The following is a 22,553-nucleotide window of genomic DNA, read 5'->3' on the forward strand; positions in this document are numbered from 1 at the left end:
TCTTCAACAACTCAAAACTCTTTTCATTTACAGAGGTGTGTTGAATCTCCCATATCCATATACATTTACAGAGGACATGAGAAGTGGATTTAGTCACATGTAAAGTCTCAGGGATCATTTTGGAGGATACAATCTTGGTCAAAAGATGTGAAGCAGACAAATCTACGATTGAACATGATTTTGATTCGGTATGGTCCTTTGTTCATGTTCAAATCCATCATGTTCAAACTCATCATGTTCAAACTCAAGCTTCTAGTTTCATGGAGGAAGATGCTGGACTGACAATGGGAGAAGGATCCCGACCGACGGCCGACGGAAGTTTTCCGATCACTCTAGTCCGTGGTGGAGAAACGGTTACAAACTTTGACCCACTCAAAGTTAGTTACTCAACCAAGGGAACCGTATGGTGGTAATGGGTCATGAACTCATGATAGTGGTGGAACCACTAAAATCACATAGAAACTAAAATGCCTCCTCCATAGGTAGTGGGCATAGGTTACTTCTTTGTGCTTTGTTCTTTCTTTTAACTTCTTATTGTAATCCATCATGTCTTTGCCTAATCAATGAAGTTATCAGATTCCAAAAAAAAAACGAAAAACATGTGAAATTTCACAGATGTGCCTGCCGAAGCGGAGATTCTTTTTCTTTTGTATTTTGTGTCTTTCTTGCCTTATTATAGCTTGGGCTTCGTTTCAGGCCTGCGAAGCAGGCCTTAGAGCATCTCCAATGCAACACTCAACTAGAGAAACTCAACTTGACACCTAGGATTACTTGAGTTTTTAACAAAAAACACTCTCCAATGCAACACTCAACTACAAACTCAATATGATGTGGCAACAATAATTATTGAGATACTCAAAAGAAAACTCAATTGTTGAGTTTCCTTTTGAGTATCTCAACATTTATTGTTGTTTCTCAATTGGTCCGCATCAACATTTTATATATTAAAATAAGAACCAAAAGTAAATCTAAAGTAAATGTCGAGTTTTTTTGAGTGTTGCATTGGAGATGAATTTTGAATTGAGTATCTCAATAGTGAAACCTAGGAAAGAGAAACTCAATTCATACTTGACACATTAGATTAATTGATTGTTTGTTGAGTGTTGCATTGGGGATGCTCTTACCTTTGAAGCTCTCCCCAGTGAGGAATTTTGCTTACCTGGCAAGAGCTTTCGGTCATCCAACTATTAGCAATTTTGGGGGCCTGAAGAGCAGGACTTTCGTGTCGCTCGTTTCTAGGGCTTATTTGTTTCTTGTTAGTTTAAGATAGGGGTTCCCTTTAGTTTAGTTCAAATTTAGCATAAGACTCCTCTTAGATTTAATTTTGAGTTTATTATAGGACCATCCTTAATTTAGTTTTGAGTTTTGTATAAAACTTGTCTTTAATTTAATTATGAGTTTCGTATAACCTCAATCATTATTAGTCTAATTATACAAAAAATAAATACTTATATTATACGATGTAACATATGATTTGTAATTGTACCAACAACATTGTTGATGGCTACTCGTGTTTGTTACTCGATGTTATGTGCAAGAGATTTCAAGTCATAATAATAAATAGTTTCCCCATATTACAAATGTACTCAAGTCATACAAAATAGTAAATGTTTGGATCTCTCACACCAAATCCAACCCATCATCTCTAGTCCTAATAGAAGACAAGTCAAATGATTAATGAAAGACAAATATTGAAGACAAACTCGCTCCACAAGTACACCCCTTAAAATAAGTTGTTTGCACATATACCAAACTGGACATATACGACAATTAAAATTTTTTGTCTTGTCAATAAACTCTGGTTAATAATAATAGATTTATCCACAAGTAGGCGGGGGAGGGATTGGTTTTGAATGGTGAAAGATAATACTTGTTGTGGATTATTGCTACCAGGGGCGGAGCTATGTGAAGACTAACCCAGGCTATAGCTTGGATTAGTTCTTGTAAGCTCCGCACCAAAACACTAACACTTATAAGAAGTAGCCCGGCTGGATAACCAATTGCCTAACATGCTTGAGACAAGGGTTCGAAACCTATAGCCTGGATTAGTTCTTGTAATCTCCGCACCAAAATACCAACACTTATAAGTAGCCCGGCTGGATAAACTATTGCCTAACATGATTGAGACAAGGGTTCAAAACCATCCTTCAGCATTATTTTCTAACCTTTTTCACCGAGGTTTTGATAAAGAGTAATTCTTGTTTGGTCCCCAACTTATAGCAAAATCCTGATTTTACCCTTAACACTTACCCAACTGTCGTTTTGGCACTCAATTATGTCTAGACTTTCTTTTAGACCCCACTTTTTTTGTCCTTCTTCTCTTTTCTTTACCTTTTTTTTTTTATCTTTCCTCTTTTTTTTTTTTTTGTTGAGAATTTTTTATCTTTCCTCTTTGTGCATCTTTTATTTTGTATTGTCACTTCAACCTCTACCATAAGCCTCTCTCCTACTTAGCGAAATTATCGTGTTATGTCTACCATATTCCATTTCAATTGCTTGGTAAGACAAAATAGTTGACGTCATTGATTTTTTTGTTTTTTGTCACAAATTTAACTTCAATTTTTTTTTCGCTTCTCAAACTTTAGGTATGTCTAACGATATAAAGTAAAAAAAAAAAATTATCGTAAAATAATAAAATAAGCAATTGTATTGCACAAAAAATGCCATCATGTTTCACAACTAGTAATGACTTAAAATTGTATACACAAAACTATATTTAAGCCAGCCCTGCCTAAAACAAAATCCTGGCTCCGCCCTGATTGCTACCTAAGTGTTTACTAGTGGATGTCATATGAGATTATAAGTCATATGACATAGGACTCTTCCTTCATTTAATTCTGAGTTTATTATAAGACTCTTCTTTAATTTAATTTTGAGTTTTATATATGACTCCTCCTTAATCTAATCCTGAGTTTCGTATAAGACTCGTCCTGGATTTATTATAGTGATGTCTACTTAAAAAACTGATGTCCATATAAGATTTCTAATTGTTCCATTTGACCACATAATTGTTGTCCGCATAAGATATTAATTGTCTATATATTGGTCACCTTAAATATTTAGCTGAGATCGCCACATTATCTGTTTATTTGTGATATAATGTTTTTTGAGAATAAAAAAATATAGAATTTTTGGGCTTATAGCCCAAAAAACGGGTCCTAATAGCAGATATAGTCCTCTCTAATCCTATAAAGGGTTTCAAAACCAAAAAAATAATATAAATGTATATCTAGTCCTTTTAGTCTCATCTAGAGAGAAAACACAAATCCCTAGATTACATATTAATTTATAATACCTATACTAACCTTCTTTATATATAAAATCTGATTTACATTCTAAAATCCAAAATATCTTTTTTTCATTTTTATCTCCACATTCTCTCTCCAATCACGTTTAAATTCAAAGTAAATTCCATCTTCAATATATTCCGTAACTGAAATCTGGAGACTTTCTCTCTCTCTAAAAACGAAAGCTCCAATAAACCTCCATTAAACTCACCAGCAGCTGTACAAACCTCCATTGTTTCATCTTCATTACAGTAGGAGTAAAAAGCTCCGTTGTTTATCTTCATTAGAGCTGCTGAAATCATTTTCTTCATCGTTAATGAGGTAAAACACTTTCTGTTTTATACGATTTTATATTATGTTTCAGTTTATTATAACAGATTCTCTCTCTAAAGTTGATCATATATGATTTTGAGTATAAGTTTCAAAGATTTTTTGTACTAATTCATAGAAACAATCAAATGTTTGATGTTTATTTTCTTTCTCTCGCTTAAAATTTTATTTATGTTTTTTTATCTTGATGTTTAATCCTTCAACTCGAGTTTGTCATTATTGCAATCAATCATCATAGCAGATATCTTTAGATTTGTAATTTAAGCTTAATGATATTCTCATTTTTTTTCTTCAGATCTGGTTTTCAATCCGTACGGATTTATGAAACATTTGTTCTTTCGTACGGTTACTCATAACAGAATTTACAGTACATGTACTTTATCGTAAATTACCATAATTTATTGTAAATTATGGGTAATTTATAAAACATTATCCGTGCTTTAACACCAAAACAGTACTCATTTCATTAGTAGAAATACTTTGCTTTACTATCAAATCTCGTGTACTTTGCAATAAAGTATATATAATTTACCTATATCTTCATGTGCTTACCATTATGTATATAATTTACGTATAAGTGCACATAAATTATGTATTATTTATTTACCATTACGTGTACTTTTCACCCAAAACAGTAACCTTGTTAAGTTTACCAAACTACTCAAAACCTTCAAATGTTGTCAAAATTTGACAAACATTATACATAATTTACGAAACTGTACATGTAGTTTATAATACAATATATGATTTTTTTTTTTCTTTAATGTATGTGTATTTATGTGTGTAGATTTGATATACCAGATGAAATTTCAAAGAGAATCATCAAATCAAAGTAAGTCAACGAAACTAATGGAGAGTACATGGATGGACACCATTTTTGAACCAGAGAAGAATTTGTACTTTTTTTTTGTAACAGAATGTAAAGGATGTGTAATGTAAAAGAAATTATGTGTAATTTATTGAACAAGACCCACATACATTTGATAAATTATGTTATATACTTGACAAATGATGGTTTCCCCGTCATAAATAATACGTAGTTTACGTATTTGTTTCATAATTTGTATTCGATATGTATTTATGTATGAGTAAAAACGAAAACAAATGTTGCTTTTAATGTTCCCAGAAAATATACTATTTCCAAATCTAAAAGTTAAGTGAGAGAAAGTGATATATATGTTTTGTATATTAACCCCCAAATCACGCTAAATTGATCCTAGAAAATATACTATTTCCAAATCTGAAAGTTAAGTGAGAGAAAATTGATTTGAATCGAAAAAAATTTACATAGTTAGAGAGAGAAAATTGATTTGATTTCCAAATCTGTAAAGAGAGATAAAATTGATTTGGTTAAGATTTTTGTTTTGAATCGATTTGAAAATAGATTTGCTTTCCAAAACGGTTAGAAGATAGAGAAAAATCAATTTTGGATTTATACGTTAGCTGCTATAAATCCCCTAAATCGCGCCCACATTAGAAACATTCCAAATTCACCCTGGAAAATTAAAAATCTCGTGATTTTTGTAGGAGGGACATGGACGGTAGTTATCTTATAAAGAATGGGTTATTAAGTCCATAATGTAAAAGGATTAAATATCCATGTTTTGGGAAGATTGGATCATAAACCTTTTTTTAATATTATTTTGGTCTATATACCCACGGACCCAAAAATATATTGGCCGCTTCTTTTGAGGTGGGAAAGTTGAATTTTTTTTTTTTTAATTTCATCCAATTTTTAATAGAAAATTTTCTAAGAAACCTTTGAGAAATCTTGGAGCATCTCCAATGCAAAACTCGACTTTTTTTTTCATCAAATTGTCCTATTTGTGAAGTCTTATTTGTCAACAGTTGGTAGCCCAAGTGGTTCCAAGATGTTGACATAAACTCCAGAAATCCCTGGAGGTCTCAGGTTCGAATTGGGATTATGTAGGTATTAATAAAGTTGTTGGGCTTCAGGCCATTGTCTTTGTTGGGCTATACGCTCAGTGTTGTTAATGTTTGAGTGGACAGTTATCGAGCTTATCACATCTATAATGTATCAAATGCCAAATATCTCGACGTACGTTGATCGTAGTCGTCTTCTATAAAAAAAAAAGTCTAAATTGATTTTTTTTTTCGGGATGAGATTATTGACATCCCCTCTTCAAAACACATCTTCAAACAACACCCAAATTGAGGTGCGTAGACATAGGTACCCAAATCAATAAACTTTTATGGGTAGAAAGTCGTGTTTTCCTGATGTTCTTTTGAGAATCTCAAAATGTTCTTTCAACAAAAAAATGTTCTTTCAAAAAAAAAAATATATATTAGCGGTTTAGCTGTTTCTTTAGAGAAATAAAGATATTTCCAATGTAGGAAATTTTAAATGTTTTCATGCTGTCTTTTTTATTTATTTGGTGAGTAGGCATATAGCGTGCAGTTATTCGTTAAAATTAAGTTGTCTAAGAAATTCTAATGGCATCTCTATGCAAAGGTCGAAAAAAATTCGAATCGTTGGTCTTAATTGAGATTTTTATCTAGATGATACTATCGAGTTCCTATTTTCCAAATACATCTCTAATGTAACGCTCAAATTGTCGTATTTGTCAAGCCTTATGTAGTCGATTGTCAATGGTCGAATTGTCCTATTTGTAACACTAATGATATTAGAACTGCTCTTTATACTAGGTTCTTCACTTTTGATGCTAAATTGAAGAAATGTGGTAACATTGATCTTTTTATTTTAATATTTATTCGGAGTGACTTTTTCACTGCTTCATCCCATAAGATCCGTATATAATAAAAACAGTAGATCAAAATAAACCATCACTACATGATACAGTAGGTGAATTAGTTTTCCTGAAAAAGGCGGAAAAAAGATGTTCCTAGCAGAATAAAATTTGATAAGAAGAACAAGCAACCGAACACTAAAGTATGTTTCAAAATGTAAATATGAACTCACATAGAAATCTTTCTTAACCACATTTTCGTAACAATCACAACTACTAGTATAGTAGTATTATACCATGACGGTGAAATACTTGCTGATTGTAATGTGTAGCTAGGAAGATCTAATTCTCAACAAAACCTTCTAGAAATCAGTTTCAAGCAAATCGTGAAGGTGTAACTCCTTGACTACAAGTTTTCGTATCTCCTCGGGCAAATCTTCCCATTCTTTCATAGCTCCAAGTTGGGGACTGTTCTCCCGTCTATGTGTTGGAGGTATGAAAACCATCTCCTTCATCTGTCCTTCTACGGGTAGACGAATGGTAAGGCGGGGGAAGCACTTACCACGAAAAGAATATGGATTTTCTCCAGCAAATAAGTATAAGTTGAAAGCCGGCCTAACCGATAACAAAATTTTGGTCGGGAATAACACTTCATCTTCTCTACTAAATGAGTCCTTTGGAGCAAATATGATTCGGTCTCCACACGGATCTAAGCGAATTAATGGTTGGGATAAAGTGTGAATATCTGGTGAAGGTATAATATTCATATCAGGTGGAGGTACATTGGGTAAATCCAAGATTGGTAATACCTCTATGTCATAACAATCTACGTCATATAGTTTATTGGCAAAATCAACTAATAATCCTTCTTTTTTATATTTCTGTGCCAAACTAATAAGTTGAAGAGCTTCGAAAAATTCTTCCCGTCCTATGAGTACACCAGTCTCACTCTTCCTACGATTAACGATTATCCATATTTTGTCGCAAATGAATTTGGGTAACTTTGAACATTGGGAGAAGTCATTATAATCCCAGTAATCGATCAATCGATCCTGACGTCGAACGGCAGCTCTCGTATAATAATGTTCAAAAGCTTCTGCATCAGATACTTGTAGTTCTCGTTTAAAATTCTCGCCCACTTTCGTGACCGCCATTTAAACACTGTAGAAGACAATAATAGTTAGAAGAAGTAGATGAAAAACACTACAAAATCAGTTAAATACTAGGATTTACTACATGTCAACAAAGAATACTAAAAAAGAAGGAAATTAATCCATATGATTCAACTTGACCTAACTACAAAAGTTTAGCTTGAATCTTATCGAGAAGCAAAATCAGACTATCTTATAGTAACAATTCAATGGATGAATCGAAAGAAGGATTTTGAAGCATGGCTATAAGAAACTAGGTAATGAAAGAAAAAGTGAAATTCCTATTACTCACAAGTACATATATATGAACAAAGAACAATCAATCAATTGAATAAACAAAACGAAAGAGAGAGAGAGAAATCGGCGGTGTGAAAAAAGTGTTCCAACAACTCAATTTATACGGTGAAACCCCCTAATTAAGAAGCTTCTATTTCTCGGCAGGTCCAAGACAAACTATGGCAATTCTGGGGTTTCTTTTATAAATTTGGAGAAGATAATCAGGCCAAAAAGCACAAGCAGTAACAAATTATTTTCGGACCATAATCGTAGCATTTTCAGGGCATTAAGTTATATCTCTACTCTATCTCATAAGCAAAGTTTCTCGGGCAATAAATTTTGGGTGGAAACAAATTCTTTTCTTTTCCTCCAGACACCTTCTCGGAAACTCGTTTGGATCGGGTTCTTCCAGACACCTTCGTCTGGTTTCCAGAAGAAGGATGTAAGTTTTCATGAACTCTAAAATTTTATTTCCAATTATCTTCTAATTGTTTACAACCTTTATTTATAGAGATAGAAAGGAAAAGAAATAACAGAAAAGTTTGTTACTAGAAACAGAAAAACTGAATTGAAAGAAAAGTTAGTTTGCTAACTAACTTAAACTAACTTTTCTTTAACAGTTGGTGAGTGCTCTTAGCATATCTGAGTTGTGACCGAGCTGGGCTGAAATGGGCTGCATTTGTTGACTTCATCCTGTTGACTCGATCTTGACTATTGACTCAAGTTGACCATATAAGATTCCTTGTAATCTCTAATTGCTTTACTCTTCGAAATGTAAAACCCTAGTTCTCTCACTGGTTCTCTCAAAGGATTCCCCGGAAACACTTTTGCTTTACAATACAACCTCCCAAGAACATATCACACGAATCGTGATGAAAACGTGTTATAGGATGGTGCGGACCAGCTTTTTGGACTGCTAATGATTCTGTCTGCTTTGACACGACCTCACGGTTTTAAAAGACTTCACTAGGGAAGGGTGATTAACCTCCTAAGAATAATACCACCGATGTGGGACTGCTTTACAACAACAGTATTAACATTTTTAAAACATACTAATATTAAACTCCAATCAATATAAATCCATAATTAACACATAACAATTCATTTAAGAAAATTCTAAAACTTATACTAAATAATTAAGATATAATTAATTCAACAAAGTAGCACGGATATTAATTAATTAATTAATTTTACGACAATCAAGCCTTACTTCTCCTTCATTGCCTTGTTTAACATCAATAAGTCCCATCTTCACCATTGCTTGTTGAAAATCCATGAAAAACATAGCTTCATTCATGGCATATGCATTCACAATTGGTCTTGTTCTTGGTCCAGCAAATAATGTTTGATCAGAACTAAGTACTCCAACTTTTCTTCTTAATGCATTATAATAATTATTATCGAAAGTTGTTTTTGTTTCGTCGAAAGATACTTCTGTACTATCACCAGTTGTGCATATTTTTGATAATCTTGCTGCGAAATTTGAATCAAGAGATGGGTCTACGTCGTTTGTTGAGTCAAATTTGCTTAGTCGGCTCTTGAAAGCGGAACAATGTGTCACGCCTAGCGTATGTGCACCTATTTTCATAACAAACCGATTGAATTTCAACTTTACTTTAGGTTATATGTCTCATTTGTGAAAAAATAATTAGTGGTGTGAAGTGGGTCAGTCTAGACCCCACCTTGACCTGACGCAACCTGCACCGGGCTCGGGCTTGGCCCAAGCCAACTCGAGCCTGGTCTGTGCTTGCGCGGAGGGAGAAGATGCATGAAATGTGAATATCAAAATGATATGGTAGTTGCTCATTATATCATGCTTTCTACTTTCCCATTTCAACAAAAACAATGCCTTCTAATAAAGTAACCTCGGCCTACAACCGATGTGGGACTAACATTCCAACAATCTTTCTTCTCGCACATTAGACTTGGAAGACTGTCTTCTCTTCTACAATGGGACCTAGCTTTGGTAAACTTAGGCTCATGATACCATTTGTAGATGTGATCCATGGGCCTTACTTGGTCCAAAGTGGTCTCTAGCCTATCTTACCCAGAAACTAACTTTGTAAATTCGACACACTTGCTACTAATGTGAGACTAACACCAATACGTACTACTTTATGCAACCTAATCCCACATTGCGCGGGAAAAAAGGTGTGGTATCCTTCGTAAGAGATTAGACACGCCAAGAAATACAAGAATGTAGTTAATTACCAGATAAAGCAACCATATCTTGAACAGTAAGACCATGCTGAGAGAACAAGGTGATGAGTTGGGAGCTGTTGAAAAAGGTAGGAGGCAGCTTCATAGTGTCCTCTATCTTTGACCTTCTTCCATCTTTCCTTCCTTTTGGTATGTCATATATTGGCCCCCCCGACTGCACCAGTTACCAAAAAATATATAAATGTTTGAGATAAAACTCTAGGAAACAGTATTTTAACCAACTAAAACCATCCATTAGTATACATGCCTCCGATTCTCCGAAAGGCTTACCCTTCACTTTCGAAGAAAGGGTGGGAGTCGCCCGGTTCCTTCACGAACGAAGTTCATAATCAACAAGGGTTCATAGAACGAAGGGAGTGTACAACTAGGGCGCAACCCCACTCTTTTGTTCGTGACGGATTGTTTTTAGAAAAATGCTTCTTTTAGTTTCTAACTAAAACCCCTTTTGAAGAAGATTGATTGATTAATTAAAGAAGATTGACATCTTTTTAAAACGATAAGATTCCAATCCGACTCTCTCAAGTGGATACATAGACATACATCTTCACACTTTAAAAAGAGTTTCAACACAAGATTGTAATACATACCCAGAGAACAGCATCTCTAGCTGCCATAGCAACAATATCAGCACAAGAAACAACACCAGGACATTGATCCTCTATTTGCTCCTTTATGTCGTTAATGACTTCGAACCCTCTTAGGCTCAAATTTGCTGGGGAGTCCTTCTCTGCTTTGTTATCCTTTGTTGATTCTAGTAGTACTGATCCATCACAACCCTAATTTCATAATATATTATGTAGAGTTATATGTTAGTCACATCTTCTAGTGCAATTAATATAACATATGATAAATGGATAAATGGGAAAATGGGCCAAAACTCCCTTTGAAGATCCATCAGTTTTTGTAGGTTTCAGATGCATCATATATGATTTGCACCATTGTTTGCACAAATATGCACAATTTGCAGGTTTTGATAGAGTCTAAGACAAGAGGTGCACTCTTGTTTACCACCCATCTTACTGCCTTGAATAAGACAAAAAAATAATACGGAGTATCATCTTTTTATACTATTCGAAGGGTATTGGGTACGTAAAGACTATATTGCCCATTGTTTTATTATCCACATATGATAGACGGTGCACGAGGAAATCAATGAGGATGTACTTCAAACATTTCTCTAGTTCTATACATGTGAAAAACAATGAAAAATAAATGGACTAGCTAAATTATCGAAGGGCTGATATTTCTTCATTCAAACACACCATTAAATGTAAAGGGAGATACTATGTCCGACCAAAATATCGTCCGGCCAATAAGTTTATTTCTCTCACTAAATCTTGTCGGGCTACGTACCTGGCCGGAATTTGGTTGGACATAGTGACATTTTCCATCAAGAAAATTCATGAGAATTATGTAAAAGAGAGAGTGAGTCCGTTGGTTTAATTATATATATACCTCAACAAAGCAATCATGGAAGTGCATTCTAACAAGACCAGCAGCAAGAGTAGGATCATATTGTAAAGCTCTATTAACAGTATTCTTCACAAATATTTCAGCTAATGGACAACTCATTATATAATAACCCATGCTTAATCCATCTACTACCCCAATTCTTGACTTCACTAATAAAACTCCTATTAACAAACACCACACTACCAAACTTGAACTAATCCTTCTTCTCTCCATTTTAGTCTTAATCACCTAACTCTCTCTCTCTCTCTCTTTAGATTTCTAGCTCTTCTAAAATGTACTCCTAATTAAGGATTTTGAGAATGTTGAAAGATGTAGAAAGAAAAGAGAAGAGATGTAACTACATATATACTAGAGAGTGGAGAGAGAGAGAGAGTGTTAGTGGTGCATTATTATTGTGTCCACCTAGCTAAGGAAAAGATTATCTTAAATAGTTTACCCACACTAAAATTAATCATTTTGACTCTAAATTAAGTTAAGTATGATTTTGCATGGGCGAATTCGACCAATACTTGATTAACATCTTTGCATGTCATTACTCACTAGATTATACTATATAATTATTAGGGTTAGAGTAGTGATCTGATTTCAATTATGCCACTCCACTAAACTAATTAGGGTTAATTGAAGAAATTGTATTGTATGATCTTGTCGGCTGGAATTGCTCAAAAGGGCCAACAGGCAAGGGCAGACCGAGGATTTGAGTCGGGGTGCGCTGGTCTAGCCAATATAAATTGCACATAACATATGGATCAAACTTAAAAGGGCCATTTATGAAAATAGGGTACGTACATAAAAGAGCCAAATGAAGACATGTAAAATGTCACCGCCGGGTTCTAGCCTAGGTTCTGGCAGGGCAAGTTAAGAAACCGCCTTGCCAAATTGTAATAATTAGTTACAAATGGACCCCTGACTAAAGCGAGGGACAACCTAAGTACAACTTCGAATAGAGTAATTACAATAAAACATTAAAACATAGAGTAAATAGAGTAATTACAGTGAAGGGACTAATGACTTGGTGTGGATGGACCAATTGTACTATAGTGAAAAAGGTGAATACAAGGGGGAGGTGGAAGAGGATAGTGATGGTGGTAGTGGTGGTGTTAAATGGAGCTGGTTCCCATTTTGACTTAGAACTCCATCAATCAATCGTTTTCATCTTTTAAGAAGTGGAAGTTGGTTTGTTTTGATATCTAGCTAGCCACAAATTAGGTCAAGGACAATATAAAAACATAACTTTATTCTTAGTGCAGTTTACGCGTCTCACAAATAAAAAAAACAGAAATGATGGTGAGTACTTCAAAACCACAACTTCATTGCACGCCTATAATCTATCCATTTGGTTATGAATTATAGTATATCATTCATTACATTCCTTCTTCTCCCTTACACCAAATTGCTTTCACTTTCCATAAATAGAACCCTAGCTAGGAGTTTGTTCTAATGTTATTGATCAATTTTGTAGATAGTTTAGGTTATAATATTGTTAAATCTTTGTATAATCCTTCATTCTAGTTGATGTTTGTTATTTATATAACAGTTTCATATTATATTCTCTCAACACTAATTGGTAACTGAGTTTACCTCCTTCGCTGATTAATTATCGAACTTACCTCTTCGGATTTTTGGATTAGTAAAGTCATATTTGGTCAATGGGGGTATAATCATTCCGAGTCAAATGAAGGGGTAGGTTGTAGTTGAAAACATATTGAATAGAAAGAATAAGATAAGGAGAGTTACCCAAGTAAATTTTTTAGACGTCCTACCAATACAATCTCAATTGCTATAAAAACATATAAGAAAAATGCGCACTCAGGCCTCAATAAGATACTATAGTAATCTCGTTTTATCTGGAGAAACAAAGACGAAAAGAGAAAATATACTAACTAAAGAGATGAAGACTGAGGAGAGAGAGATTCGGATCCTCACCAACTCTCGAAATTAAAGGTTCAGGATTTGAGGATCAAGTTTTGTCTCATTTTATCTTTCTTTCTTCTCAATTAATTTCATCTTTATTCTCGTCTTCATCTTCATCTTCATCTTCTAGTATTTGGGAAGTTTCATAGGCATTGTCTTTGGCAAGCTTGACTTGGTCAATTCCTTATGACCAGCTTGGTGAAAGGCAATACCCTCAAACTTGGTACAAAAATCAAGTTTGACGGTTTTTTCACACACTTTTTTTGTTCTCTCTCCAATATCTGAACTAAAACAAACCGTAGATCTCCAAACCCAAATCCCTAAACACTATCTTCACCTTATTGGAAGGTGAGCAATACGTGGACAACCATTTTTCTTATATGGACAACTATTTTATGTAGACAACTAGAAAATTTAAATTTTTTTATATGGGCAACAACTTTTAAGAGGACAACTCTATTTTTTCCATAAACCTCAACTTGGTCTTCTTCTTCTACTCCTTCATCACCAACACTCACATTTGTAGAGAGAGAAATTTTTTGAATAAACATTGATGATTATTGCATCATACTAAGGGAATCTTCATTAATCGTAAGATCCCCTAAAATTTATAAAATCTAGAAATCAATTTTTGAACATTTCAAAACCTAGAAACCATTAAAATTCAGAAGATTTTAGATCTAAGTTTTTCTCTCTCTCTTCCAGTCTGAAACTGAAAATAAAGATAGCGTGAACTCTTCAACCCCAGCTCTCGATCGTCCACTAACCCTAGAGAGTTGACTTTCACACCATCATCATCCATGACTGGTTTGGCGGAGTAAATTAGGGACAAAGAACAGATTGTGGTAAGTAGTTGATTGGACGGTGGAAAAGTTAATAATGGATGTCTTGTGAAACAAAATTGCAAAACAAGGGAGAGGTGTATACAACTTTGGTAGATGATTACAAGAAAAGGAGAGTGATTTAATAGAAACTAAGTTTTTTTTTTTATGAAGATAATAGAAACAAGTTTGGTAGATGGAGATCTGCTGGTTTAGTTATTGGAGTTCAAATTTCTGAGGGTTTTGCTTTTTGTGGGATATCCTCAAACCTCGTAACTTATCTCCATGTTTCTCTTGGAAAAACTACTATTTATTGTTAATGTCTGGTTTGGGGTTGCTTCCTCTTGTTGGAGCTTTTGTTGTTGATTCCTATCTTGATATCGAATCTGTTAATATTTGAAGTTTTATGGAGTTGTTCCCTTATTAAACTAAAGTCAACCAAGTCAAACCTATTTGACTCGCATCAGACCCGAAAATAGTTGTCCGTATATAAAAATCGATTGTCCACGTATTAGCCACCTATTGGAATCATCAAAGTCATTGGTCACCAACGAGCTCTGAAACGGGTTGACCACACCGATTTTGTGCATGAACCCATTATGTTCTTCCCCTTAAACTCGAAGTGCAAGAGAAACCGTATTTGTTCCAAACCACCATAGGTGAAGAAGTTCCAGAAAAGTAGGGAAAACGTCAAAAGACTACATCGAAACGATTTCTAGGCAAGATTCTATCTCTAAAGTTGGGGGTTTTCTTCTTTCTTGAGATTGGTTGAACTCTAGACTAAAATGGCTCGTAGAAAGACTTCAATGAACACTCCAAGCAACATCAAGTACAGAAATGAAGTTTTGAAACCGAGTTTTCGAAGATAAATCAATCTTCCAAATTCTAGGGGTTCCTCTGTTTTATGGACGATCGAGAAAACTAAGATAGAGAAAATGAGAGAGCGATGAAGAGGAGAGTAAGTATGATAAGTTGTTCAAGAATTTAGAGAGGGGGGGGGGGGGGGGGTGAGAGAGAGAGAGAATGAGAGAGATTTGAAGAAGAATAAGGAGAAGTAAGTGACGAAGAAGATGAAGCAGTTGTGAAGATAGAGTTTTTTTCTTCTTATTTCGGAGTGAGGGGTTATATCAAAATTTTGACTTAAGCGTTGACCTATCGACGTCATTTGTGCCGTTAGGTCAAACTGAACTTAGGCATTGCCTTCTATGGAGTACATTGGCTATAATACGCGGGATTGTCTTTAGCGAGATTGCATTTAAGTACATCGCCTATAAAATCTCCCTTATTATTTTTGGAGTTTAGCGAAGTCATAATTCAATTGAGTGGACCAAGTCAAGTAGCATATGGGGTTGGATAAGATAAAAGGGATTCCTTATAATTTTCAAGATTTAGGTGTCAAAAGTTCCAAGGCTATGGTTCGAAACTTATGATTTGTTAACACTTGTTTCGAACAAGTAGTATTGGCTAGCGTGTTGTGTGTCAGCACGACAACTAGAAAACACAACGGGTTTAGGAGTTGGACGCACCGACAACACAACACTTAGCTATGTCGTGTGCAAACACAACAATGACCAATCGTCGCGGCACAACCATGAATAGGCAAGCCGGGGCTGAGGGGCGGTGTGTTGGCCCGCCCCAGACAACAACAATCTTTCCTAGAAGCACCAAAACTAACAAGGCAAAGTTGTTGCACCTGTGAAGGCAAATTTTCAATGGAGAGAGAGTCCGAAGGAAAGGGGCGCCATTTGACAAAAACTACTGCGCGGTTAACCAAAATGGGGGCGCTCTCCAACTACGAAACCTCTGGTGATCTGGTCTGTTTCACGGTTTGCCCAATTGATAATGTCCGCGAGTGAAACCCTAGATACCTCATAAACTATTTCCCCCAAATTCACACCAACTACTTCTTCTTCTTCTTCTCTTACTTCTTTCTCTCTCCTCCTCAATTTCTATCTCAATTCTCTCAGATTCCAACTCCTTAGTCATGGATGCTCAAAGGGCTTTGCTCGATGAACTCATGGGAGCTGGTACTTTCATCATCTTTTCACTAGTTTCTCTCTCTCTATCAACTTGTTCTTCAACTGAATGTTAAAGTATTACTTTTTTTTAGGGTTTAGTTAATTGATTCCTCATGTTTCATTATGTTTATTTCAGCTCGTAATCTTACCGAAGAAGAAAGAAAGGGATACAAGGAAATTCGCTGGGATGATAAGGAGGTCTGTGGTTGCTATATGATCAGATTTTGCCCTCATGATCTGTTCGTCAACACTAAAAGTGACCTAGGTATAATTTCATTATCCCCTTTTTGATGATTTATTCGCATCATAATTTGTGTTTAATTTTGATTGTAATTAGCTTTGACATATCTTGTTTGTCTTTTCAGGACCTTGCCCTAAAATACATGATCAGAAACTTAAGGAAAGGTAATTAAACTTTAAAGTTTGCTTGAATATTTGTGTATAATGTCTTGTCTATGTCTTTTTAAATCTGGGTTTCTACTACTGTAGTCAACTGGTTCTTGGGGTTTCCTAACCTAATCTTCCCGATCATGTTAAATGCTCTACTGATTTTATGATTAACTGTTTTGAGTTTCGTCATATTTCGGTGGAAGTGTTTTTTTTTTTTTTTGTACTTGTGGCATTGTAAGTTGTGGTGCTACAGGTACATAATCGAATAACGAGAGCTTTAAGTGTTCCTATTTTGCCCGAGTTTTCTCTATCCGATTAATGTGTCATTTTATTTAACATCCCTTGTTGTTTACGATTTCTTCTTTAGTTTCGTAGATGTTTTTAAGCAAGTTACCTGCTATATGTTGTGTAGGATGGAACTTATATTGAGTTAAAGGCGTCCTAAGCTAAATAGACATTTGGAATTTTGAAGTTCTGGCTGTTGCAGGTTTTTTCATTTGAGGTAACTGATCTAGCACTTCGATCAGATCCTGTCACAAAGAGAATAATTAGACTCTTCCTCCTTTGTCAAATACCAAACAGTATAGATTTTTAAGGTTGCGGTTAACTCTGTACAATGTGTAAGAAGGCGCATAAGATGTGCGTCGATGCGCACCTCGAGGCAAAGTATAGGTGTACCGCAACAAAACTTACGCCTCGGTTTTGTAGTTCTTTCCTCTCTTTTCTTTACTTGGAGAGATAGTCAAAAGGTCAAAGGTGACCGAAAGCAGTCATATCCCTCGACTTCATTATCAAGAAACTTAGTTGCTATGATACTACAAACAAATTCAATAAAATATACTATTAATAGAATAAAATACCATTACTATATTAGAATATATGAGATTGAAGCTACACCTCTTTACCGCCTCGAGGCACCGCCTCATATTGTCAAAGAAAACCGCATTGAGGCCGCAAAACACTTTTTTAACATCGACTCTATAAGTCTTGGGGAAGTGGTGCTTTCTATTCAGGATAATGAAGATGGTACAGTATTTAGTCTCTTAAAAATATCTAATGCCATGTAGTATGTATTTTACTATACAGTAGTCAGTACAGTTCTGGCATGCTATATGTTCAGTCCCTTAAAAATATTAAAGCTATATAATTTAGTGTGGTGATTGACTCTATATGTCTTCAGGTTGAGTTCCTTTTCGTTTTGTGTCTCTGTTTAGATGTAAACATTCAATCATGAAACGATCATTGGCAGTTTCTATAAGATCTTTGAAGAGAAAATGTGACTTGTGCAGATTAAAGGCGATAAGTGTATAATTATAGCTTGGTGGGCTACATATGCGCTTACGTTCCCTTTTAAGACTTGAGGGTTATGTTTTTACTTTCGAACATTTTAGTAGTAATGCAGTATAATTTGGAACCTAAGCGATAGTTAGTACGATACATCATACAAAATGATGTTGATGCCTACCTTTCTACAAGTTCTCTAAGTAGGCTTGTAGTATATTTATAGTGATAAGATCTCCATGCTTATAACATTTGCCTTTTCAACTAGAATGTAAAAAAATGTATGCCTCTTTTGTAGGTTGTAACAAAGACAATGCCTGGATCAATTTATTTTTGCCTTATTTTTCTTTTCCTCTTGACTATGCTTTCATATGATTTGAGTGAATATACCTATCCAGTTAGTCTTCTGTTTGGTATTCTTGTGTTCATATTTTGACATGCGTATAAGGCTTCTATTGGACGACATGAAGCTGAACGTTCAGGCCCCACGGTCCTCACTCCTAATCCATTGCAGTGACTGGCCTGCAGTTCATGTTTAAGAACATTGTTCTGAACTATTTGTGATGGTTCCACAGCTACTTACTCTTGACGATGTTGGTTATTTCGCATTTCCTGTGCTTAATTATTTTCCCTTTTTCCTTATATGTATGACCTGCAATGGAAAATTTGGAAGCTAGAAATGCTTAGGCATGATATTTGTGAAGCATGGTTTTTGAATCTCGTTACCTGCAATGAAAAATTTGTGACCTGCAATGGAAAATTTGGAAGCTTGAAATTAAGTTTTTTTTGTCAGAGAACAAGTAATCATGTATCATGGAAATATGGATGGGTCTTCTATTCCATGAACCAAGAGCAATTAGGAATTAATAGTATCAATTGGTTCGGAATTGACCCCAATAAGGCAGTACCTACGTATATATTATCGTGTTCATGTTTTTGTGTTTTCTTAGTTGTCATCTCTGCAACCTCGTACCAGTATAAAACACTGATATGGTACTTGTGCCCATGTTATATTGATATCTCCCTGCATGGGATTTTGTTGGTAGATCGTGGATGAGAGTAGTCAGATTTTAGTTTCCTACATGTTTGCTATATTTTGTGGAAATGAATTATTAATTGTTACTAATGAGAGTTTGGCATATTTTTTCATAGCTTTGAGAAGTCACCTAGGCACGACACACATGTGCCCAAGTTTGAAGCTGAACTTGCTCAGTTTTGTGAGAGACTGGTGAGTGTGCTAATATCTATCTCTTTCTTGGTTACTGTAGTCTGTAGATGATGGCTTTATGACTTGACATTCTTTTCTATTTCTTTCCCCTAGGTAATGGACTTGGATAGAAAAGTTAGGCGAGGTCGGGAACGCCTAGCTCAAGAGGTTGAAGTTCCACCCCCTGGTCCAGTACCTGGTGAGAAATCTGAGCAACTATCTGTGCTAGAAGAGAAGATAAAAAAACTGTTGGAGCAAGTGGAAACCCTTGGTGAAGCTGGCAAGGTTGACGAGGCTGAGGCCCTCATGAGAATGGTACTGCAAATATTTACCACTACCTTGTTTCAAATTGATGACAAAAAACAGCAAATTTGAAAGATTTTGGCATTCTTTTGCAGGTAGAGCTGTTGAATGTTGAGAAGACTAACTTGACCCAACCACAGAATGACAAACTTTTACTGACACAGGAGAAGAAGATGGCTTTGTGTGAGATATGTGGTTCTTTCCTTGTAGCAAATGATGCAGCAGAGAGGACACAGTCTCATGTTACAGGCAAGCAGCATATTGGTTACGGCATGGTACGGGATTTCATTAGCGAGTACAAGGTAAAAAAAATTTATGGAGCCTCGAATGCTGAATTTAGCTTTAAATCTTTAATAAACTTTGAGTATGACAACTTCGATTTATTACACAGGAAGCAAAAGAGAAAGCAAGGGAAGAGGAAAGACTGGCTAGGGAGAAAGAAGCAGAAGAACGAAGAAAGCAAAGAGAGAAAGAAATTGAGAATAGAAGTAAACGAAGTAACTCAGGTGAGAGAGACAGATATCATGACCGTGAACGAGATCGACACCGAGAACGAGATTCGGTTGGTAGAGGAAACAGGGATGGTGGAAGGGGGAGAGACTGGAAGTATAACAATCATAGAAATGGAAGAGATGGGGACAGAGAAAGGGACAGGTATCACGAGAGAAGTGGAAACAAGGAATCGAGGGGATGGGAAAGGAGCAGGTCACGTTCTCCTGTTCGGCATGGTCACAGGAGGTCATCTAGAAGCCCGGTTCGCCCGTATTAGTGTACCGTGGGTGTGGATAGATATCCAAGCTTCGAAACCGAAAAGAGGTAGACGTTTCTATCTCAGACTTCTGAAAAGTTTGTTTATGAAGTTCAAAGTAAGAACATGATTCTAGATGAAACTTTGCTTTTGTCATCTCACAGCTCTATTGAGACTATATACTATATATCATCTCCTTCAATCGTACTACTGTTAAGAGGACAAAGGGTTGAGGTAGGTATTATGATGTTGTCGTTGCCTTGTTCTAACATTTTGGTTAGGTTCACACATTCTTTATGCTGTTCTATGTCAGCACTTGTTTCAGAACTGCTTTCCTGGGGCATTATGTTATATATTTGCTCAGTGGATCTGCTGCAGATGGAGAAGCATGGTTCTTCTCTCAATCGAAAGGTAACCCATAAATCTTGAGATTTGCCATGAGTTAAACAAAGCCGCTGTCGTAGACTAATGTTTTTTCTCAGCTAAGGTTTCGTTTCTCTTTTCTTCTTAACATCATATCAGATGTGGCTAGGTGATAACCGAAACCAAAACCAAAAACTCATAGGCTTGTCCAGTCATCAAAATTTTCGGAATTGTAACCTAGAACTTAACAAATTATAATGAATCTGCAGTTTAAGCTGTGCTTGCAAATTAGTTTCCGTAAATGAAAATTCCACCATGGGCTAATCTAGCACCTCTAAACAAAGTGGTGTCGATTTTAGTGATTTTATATTTGCAGATTTTGGAAGTGGGGAAGTAATTTTGTGGATTCTAAACAGTCTGTCAAATAAATCATTGGCATTGTTTAGATGAAGGAAACATGAATAATAATTGACATATTTCTATAAAAGAAATTCTTTGACTATTTCACAACTGGTTGTTTATCGTTTGCCATTTTGTAACAAAATTATAATCACATTTGTGAGTTAATTTAGTTTTAGTAATTGAAAATAATTATAATTAAAATTATAAGATTCAAATTTTTGAAGAAAATCTAATTAGTTAAAGGTACTTCTTTCCTTCCTAATTGCTTCTCACACCGAAAACACTTCGGTCCGTTTTTTTTTTTTGTTGAAAGATTCGGTCCGTTTGATAATTATTTGATGTGAAAACTATTTTTTCCATGAAGATGAAAACAAAGTTTTTGTACAGAAATTCAATTTTTTGTGTTCAGTATGGCAAGATAGTATGATGAGAACTTCTCAAGACACCTGGCAATATTATTGGAGAAATTTGGCCAAATTCACTAAAAATTTTGGACTTTAGTTAAAAATGATTAGTTAATTTTTTTTAATCTTCAGTTCTCTAAGAATTTTTTTTAATTTTGCAACGTTTTATAACATCTTTGCGACGACTTTGCAACGTCTTACAATATCTTTGCAACACCTTGTAGCAATTTTACAACTAGTTTCTAATAGCTTTGGAGTGTCTTGTAGCACCTTACAACATCTTTTACACTTTTGTAATGCTTTGCGATATTTTTGCAATGCTTTGGTAAAATATTTGGTGTTTAATCAAACAAATACAAATATTTGAAGTTTTAACAAAAAAATAAAATTTGAAATTTTAACAAAAAAAAAAAAAACTGCTATAGACTGGGTGCAGAAAAGTACGCCAACAATAATATCTGGTAATTGGATCGAAGAGCAATGGACCTCAATTAAACTTCCACCATACCATTGTATTTCCACTCCCACCACCACCACAAAAACCAATGGACCTCTACCATACCACAACCACCATCACCGCCACCACATCTTAACCACCACCTTCGTACCACCACCACGACCACCACCACCGCCATACACCTCCACCACCCATCAACTACCATCACCTCTGCATCTCTACCACTCCACCACCCACATACCTTATCTTCCACTGCCATCACCAACTATACAACTATACTAAAACGGCCGCCATAACTCCACCACCACCGTATCTCAACCACCACTATACCTCCACCACCACTATATCTCAACCACCAAAACCACCGTACCTCCACCACCACCACCGTATCTCAGCCACCACCACCATCGTATCTCAACCACCACCCACATACCTTATTCATCACCACTACCATTATACTAGCACCACCACCGCCAACGTACCTCAACCACCATCACTATGACCGTGTCCACCACCACCACTACCAACGTACTTTCACCACCACCATCCCTCCATAACCACCACTACAACGTACTTTCACCACCACCATCATCCTACCTTCACCACCACTATCCCATACCTTCACGACCATCCCCTACCTCCATAACCACCAATGCCACCATCATACCTCCACCAATGCCACTGTCATACATCCACCAGCACCAAACCCTTATAACCATACCTTCAAGGCATGACCACCACTATTATACTACGACTACCACCAATATAACCACCACTTCTTACACGAGCAGTCAGGGAAA

General features: G+C 35.6%; 2 protein-coding genes and 1 long non-coding RNA gene across 7 annotated transcripts; 1 reads left to right on the forward strand and 2 right to left on the reverse strand.

Annotated features, from left to right (window-relative positions):
• Window positions 1-6,360: 6,360 nt before the first annotated feature.
• Window positions 6,361-7,993, reverse strand: LOC147540162 (uncharacterized). The gene is made up of 2 exons (XR_015225786.1): window positions 7,814-7,993; window positions 6,361-7,528 (listed from the first exon to the last, which is right to left on the reverse strand). It is a non-coding gene; the product is annotated as an uncharacterized LOC147540162 (long non-coding RNA).
• A 792-nt stretch (window positions 7,994-8,785) lies between these two features.
• LOC147540163 (peroxidase 47-like) lies at window positions 8,786-11,845 on the reverse strand. Its single transcript, XM_086643508.1, has 4 exons — window positions 11,428-11,845; window positions 10,560-10,748; window positions 9,964-10,126; window positions 8,786-9,330 (listed from the first exon to the last, which is right to left on the reverse strand). The coding sequence occupies exons 1-4, from the start codon at window positions 11,656-11,658 to the stop codon at window positions 8,933-8,935; spliced, it is 981 nt and encodes a 326-aa protein (XP_086499634.1). The 5' UTR covers window positions 11,659-11,845; the 3' UTR covers window positions 8,786-8,932.
• A 3,761-nt stretch (window positions 11,846-15,606) lies between these two features.
• LOC147540164 (LUC7 N terminus domain-containing protein) lies at window positions 15,607-20,778 on the forward strand. Of its 5 annotated transcripts, XR_015226013.1 has the most exons (10): window positions 15,607-16,207; window positions 16,335-16,463; window positions 16,564-16,603; window positions 19,022-19,097; window positions 19,191-19,391; window positions 19,475-19,681; window positions 19,771-20,195; window positions 20,292-20,361; window positions 20,453-20,538; window positions 20,650-20,778. XR_015226013.1 is itself a non-coding variant. In XM_086643510.1 (8 exons), the coding sequence occupies exons 1-7, from the start codon at window positions 16,165-16,167 to the stop codon at window positions 20,146-20,148; spliced, it is 1,074 nt and encodes a 357-aa protein (XP_086499636.1). In that variant the 5' UTR covers window positions 15,607-16,164; the 3' UTR covers window positions 20,149-20,195; window positions 20,292-20,778. The 5 variants fall into 5 exon arrangements, 2 of the variants coding, with proteins under 2 accessions (XP_086499636.1, XP_086499635.1); XR_015226012.1 differs by having other exon boundaries at window positions 20,453-20,778; XR_015226011.1 differs by having other exon boundaries at window positions 19,771-20,538.
• The last annotated feature ends 1,775 nt before the right edge of the window (window positions 20,779-22,553 follow it).

Source organism: Eschscholzia californica, unplaced genomic scaffold (genome assembly GCF_041429995.1).
Source record: "Eschscholzia californica isolate CP2 unplaced genomic scaffold, dmEscCali1.0.p SCAF_5, whole genome shotgun sequence".
Classification (NCBI taxonomy): domain Eukaryota; kingdom Viridiplantae; phylum Streptophyta; class Magnoliopsida; order Ranunculales; family Papaveraceae; genus Eschscholzia; species Eschscholzia californica.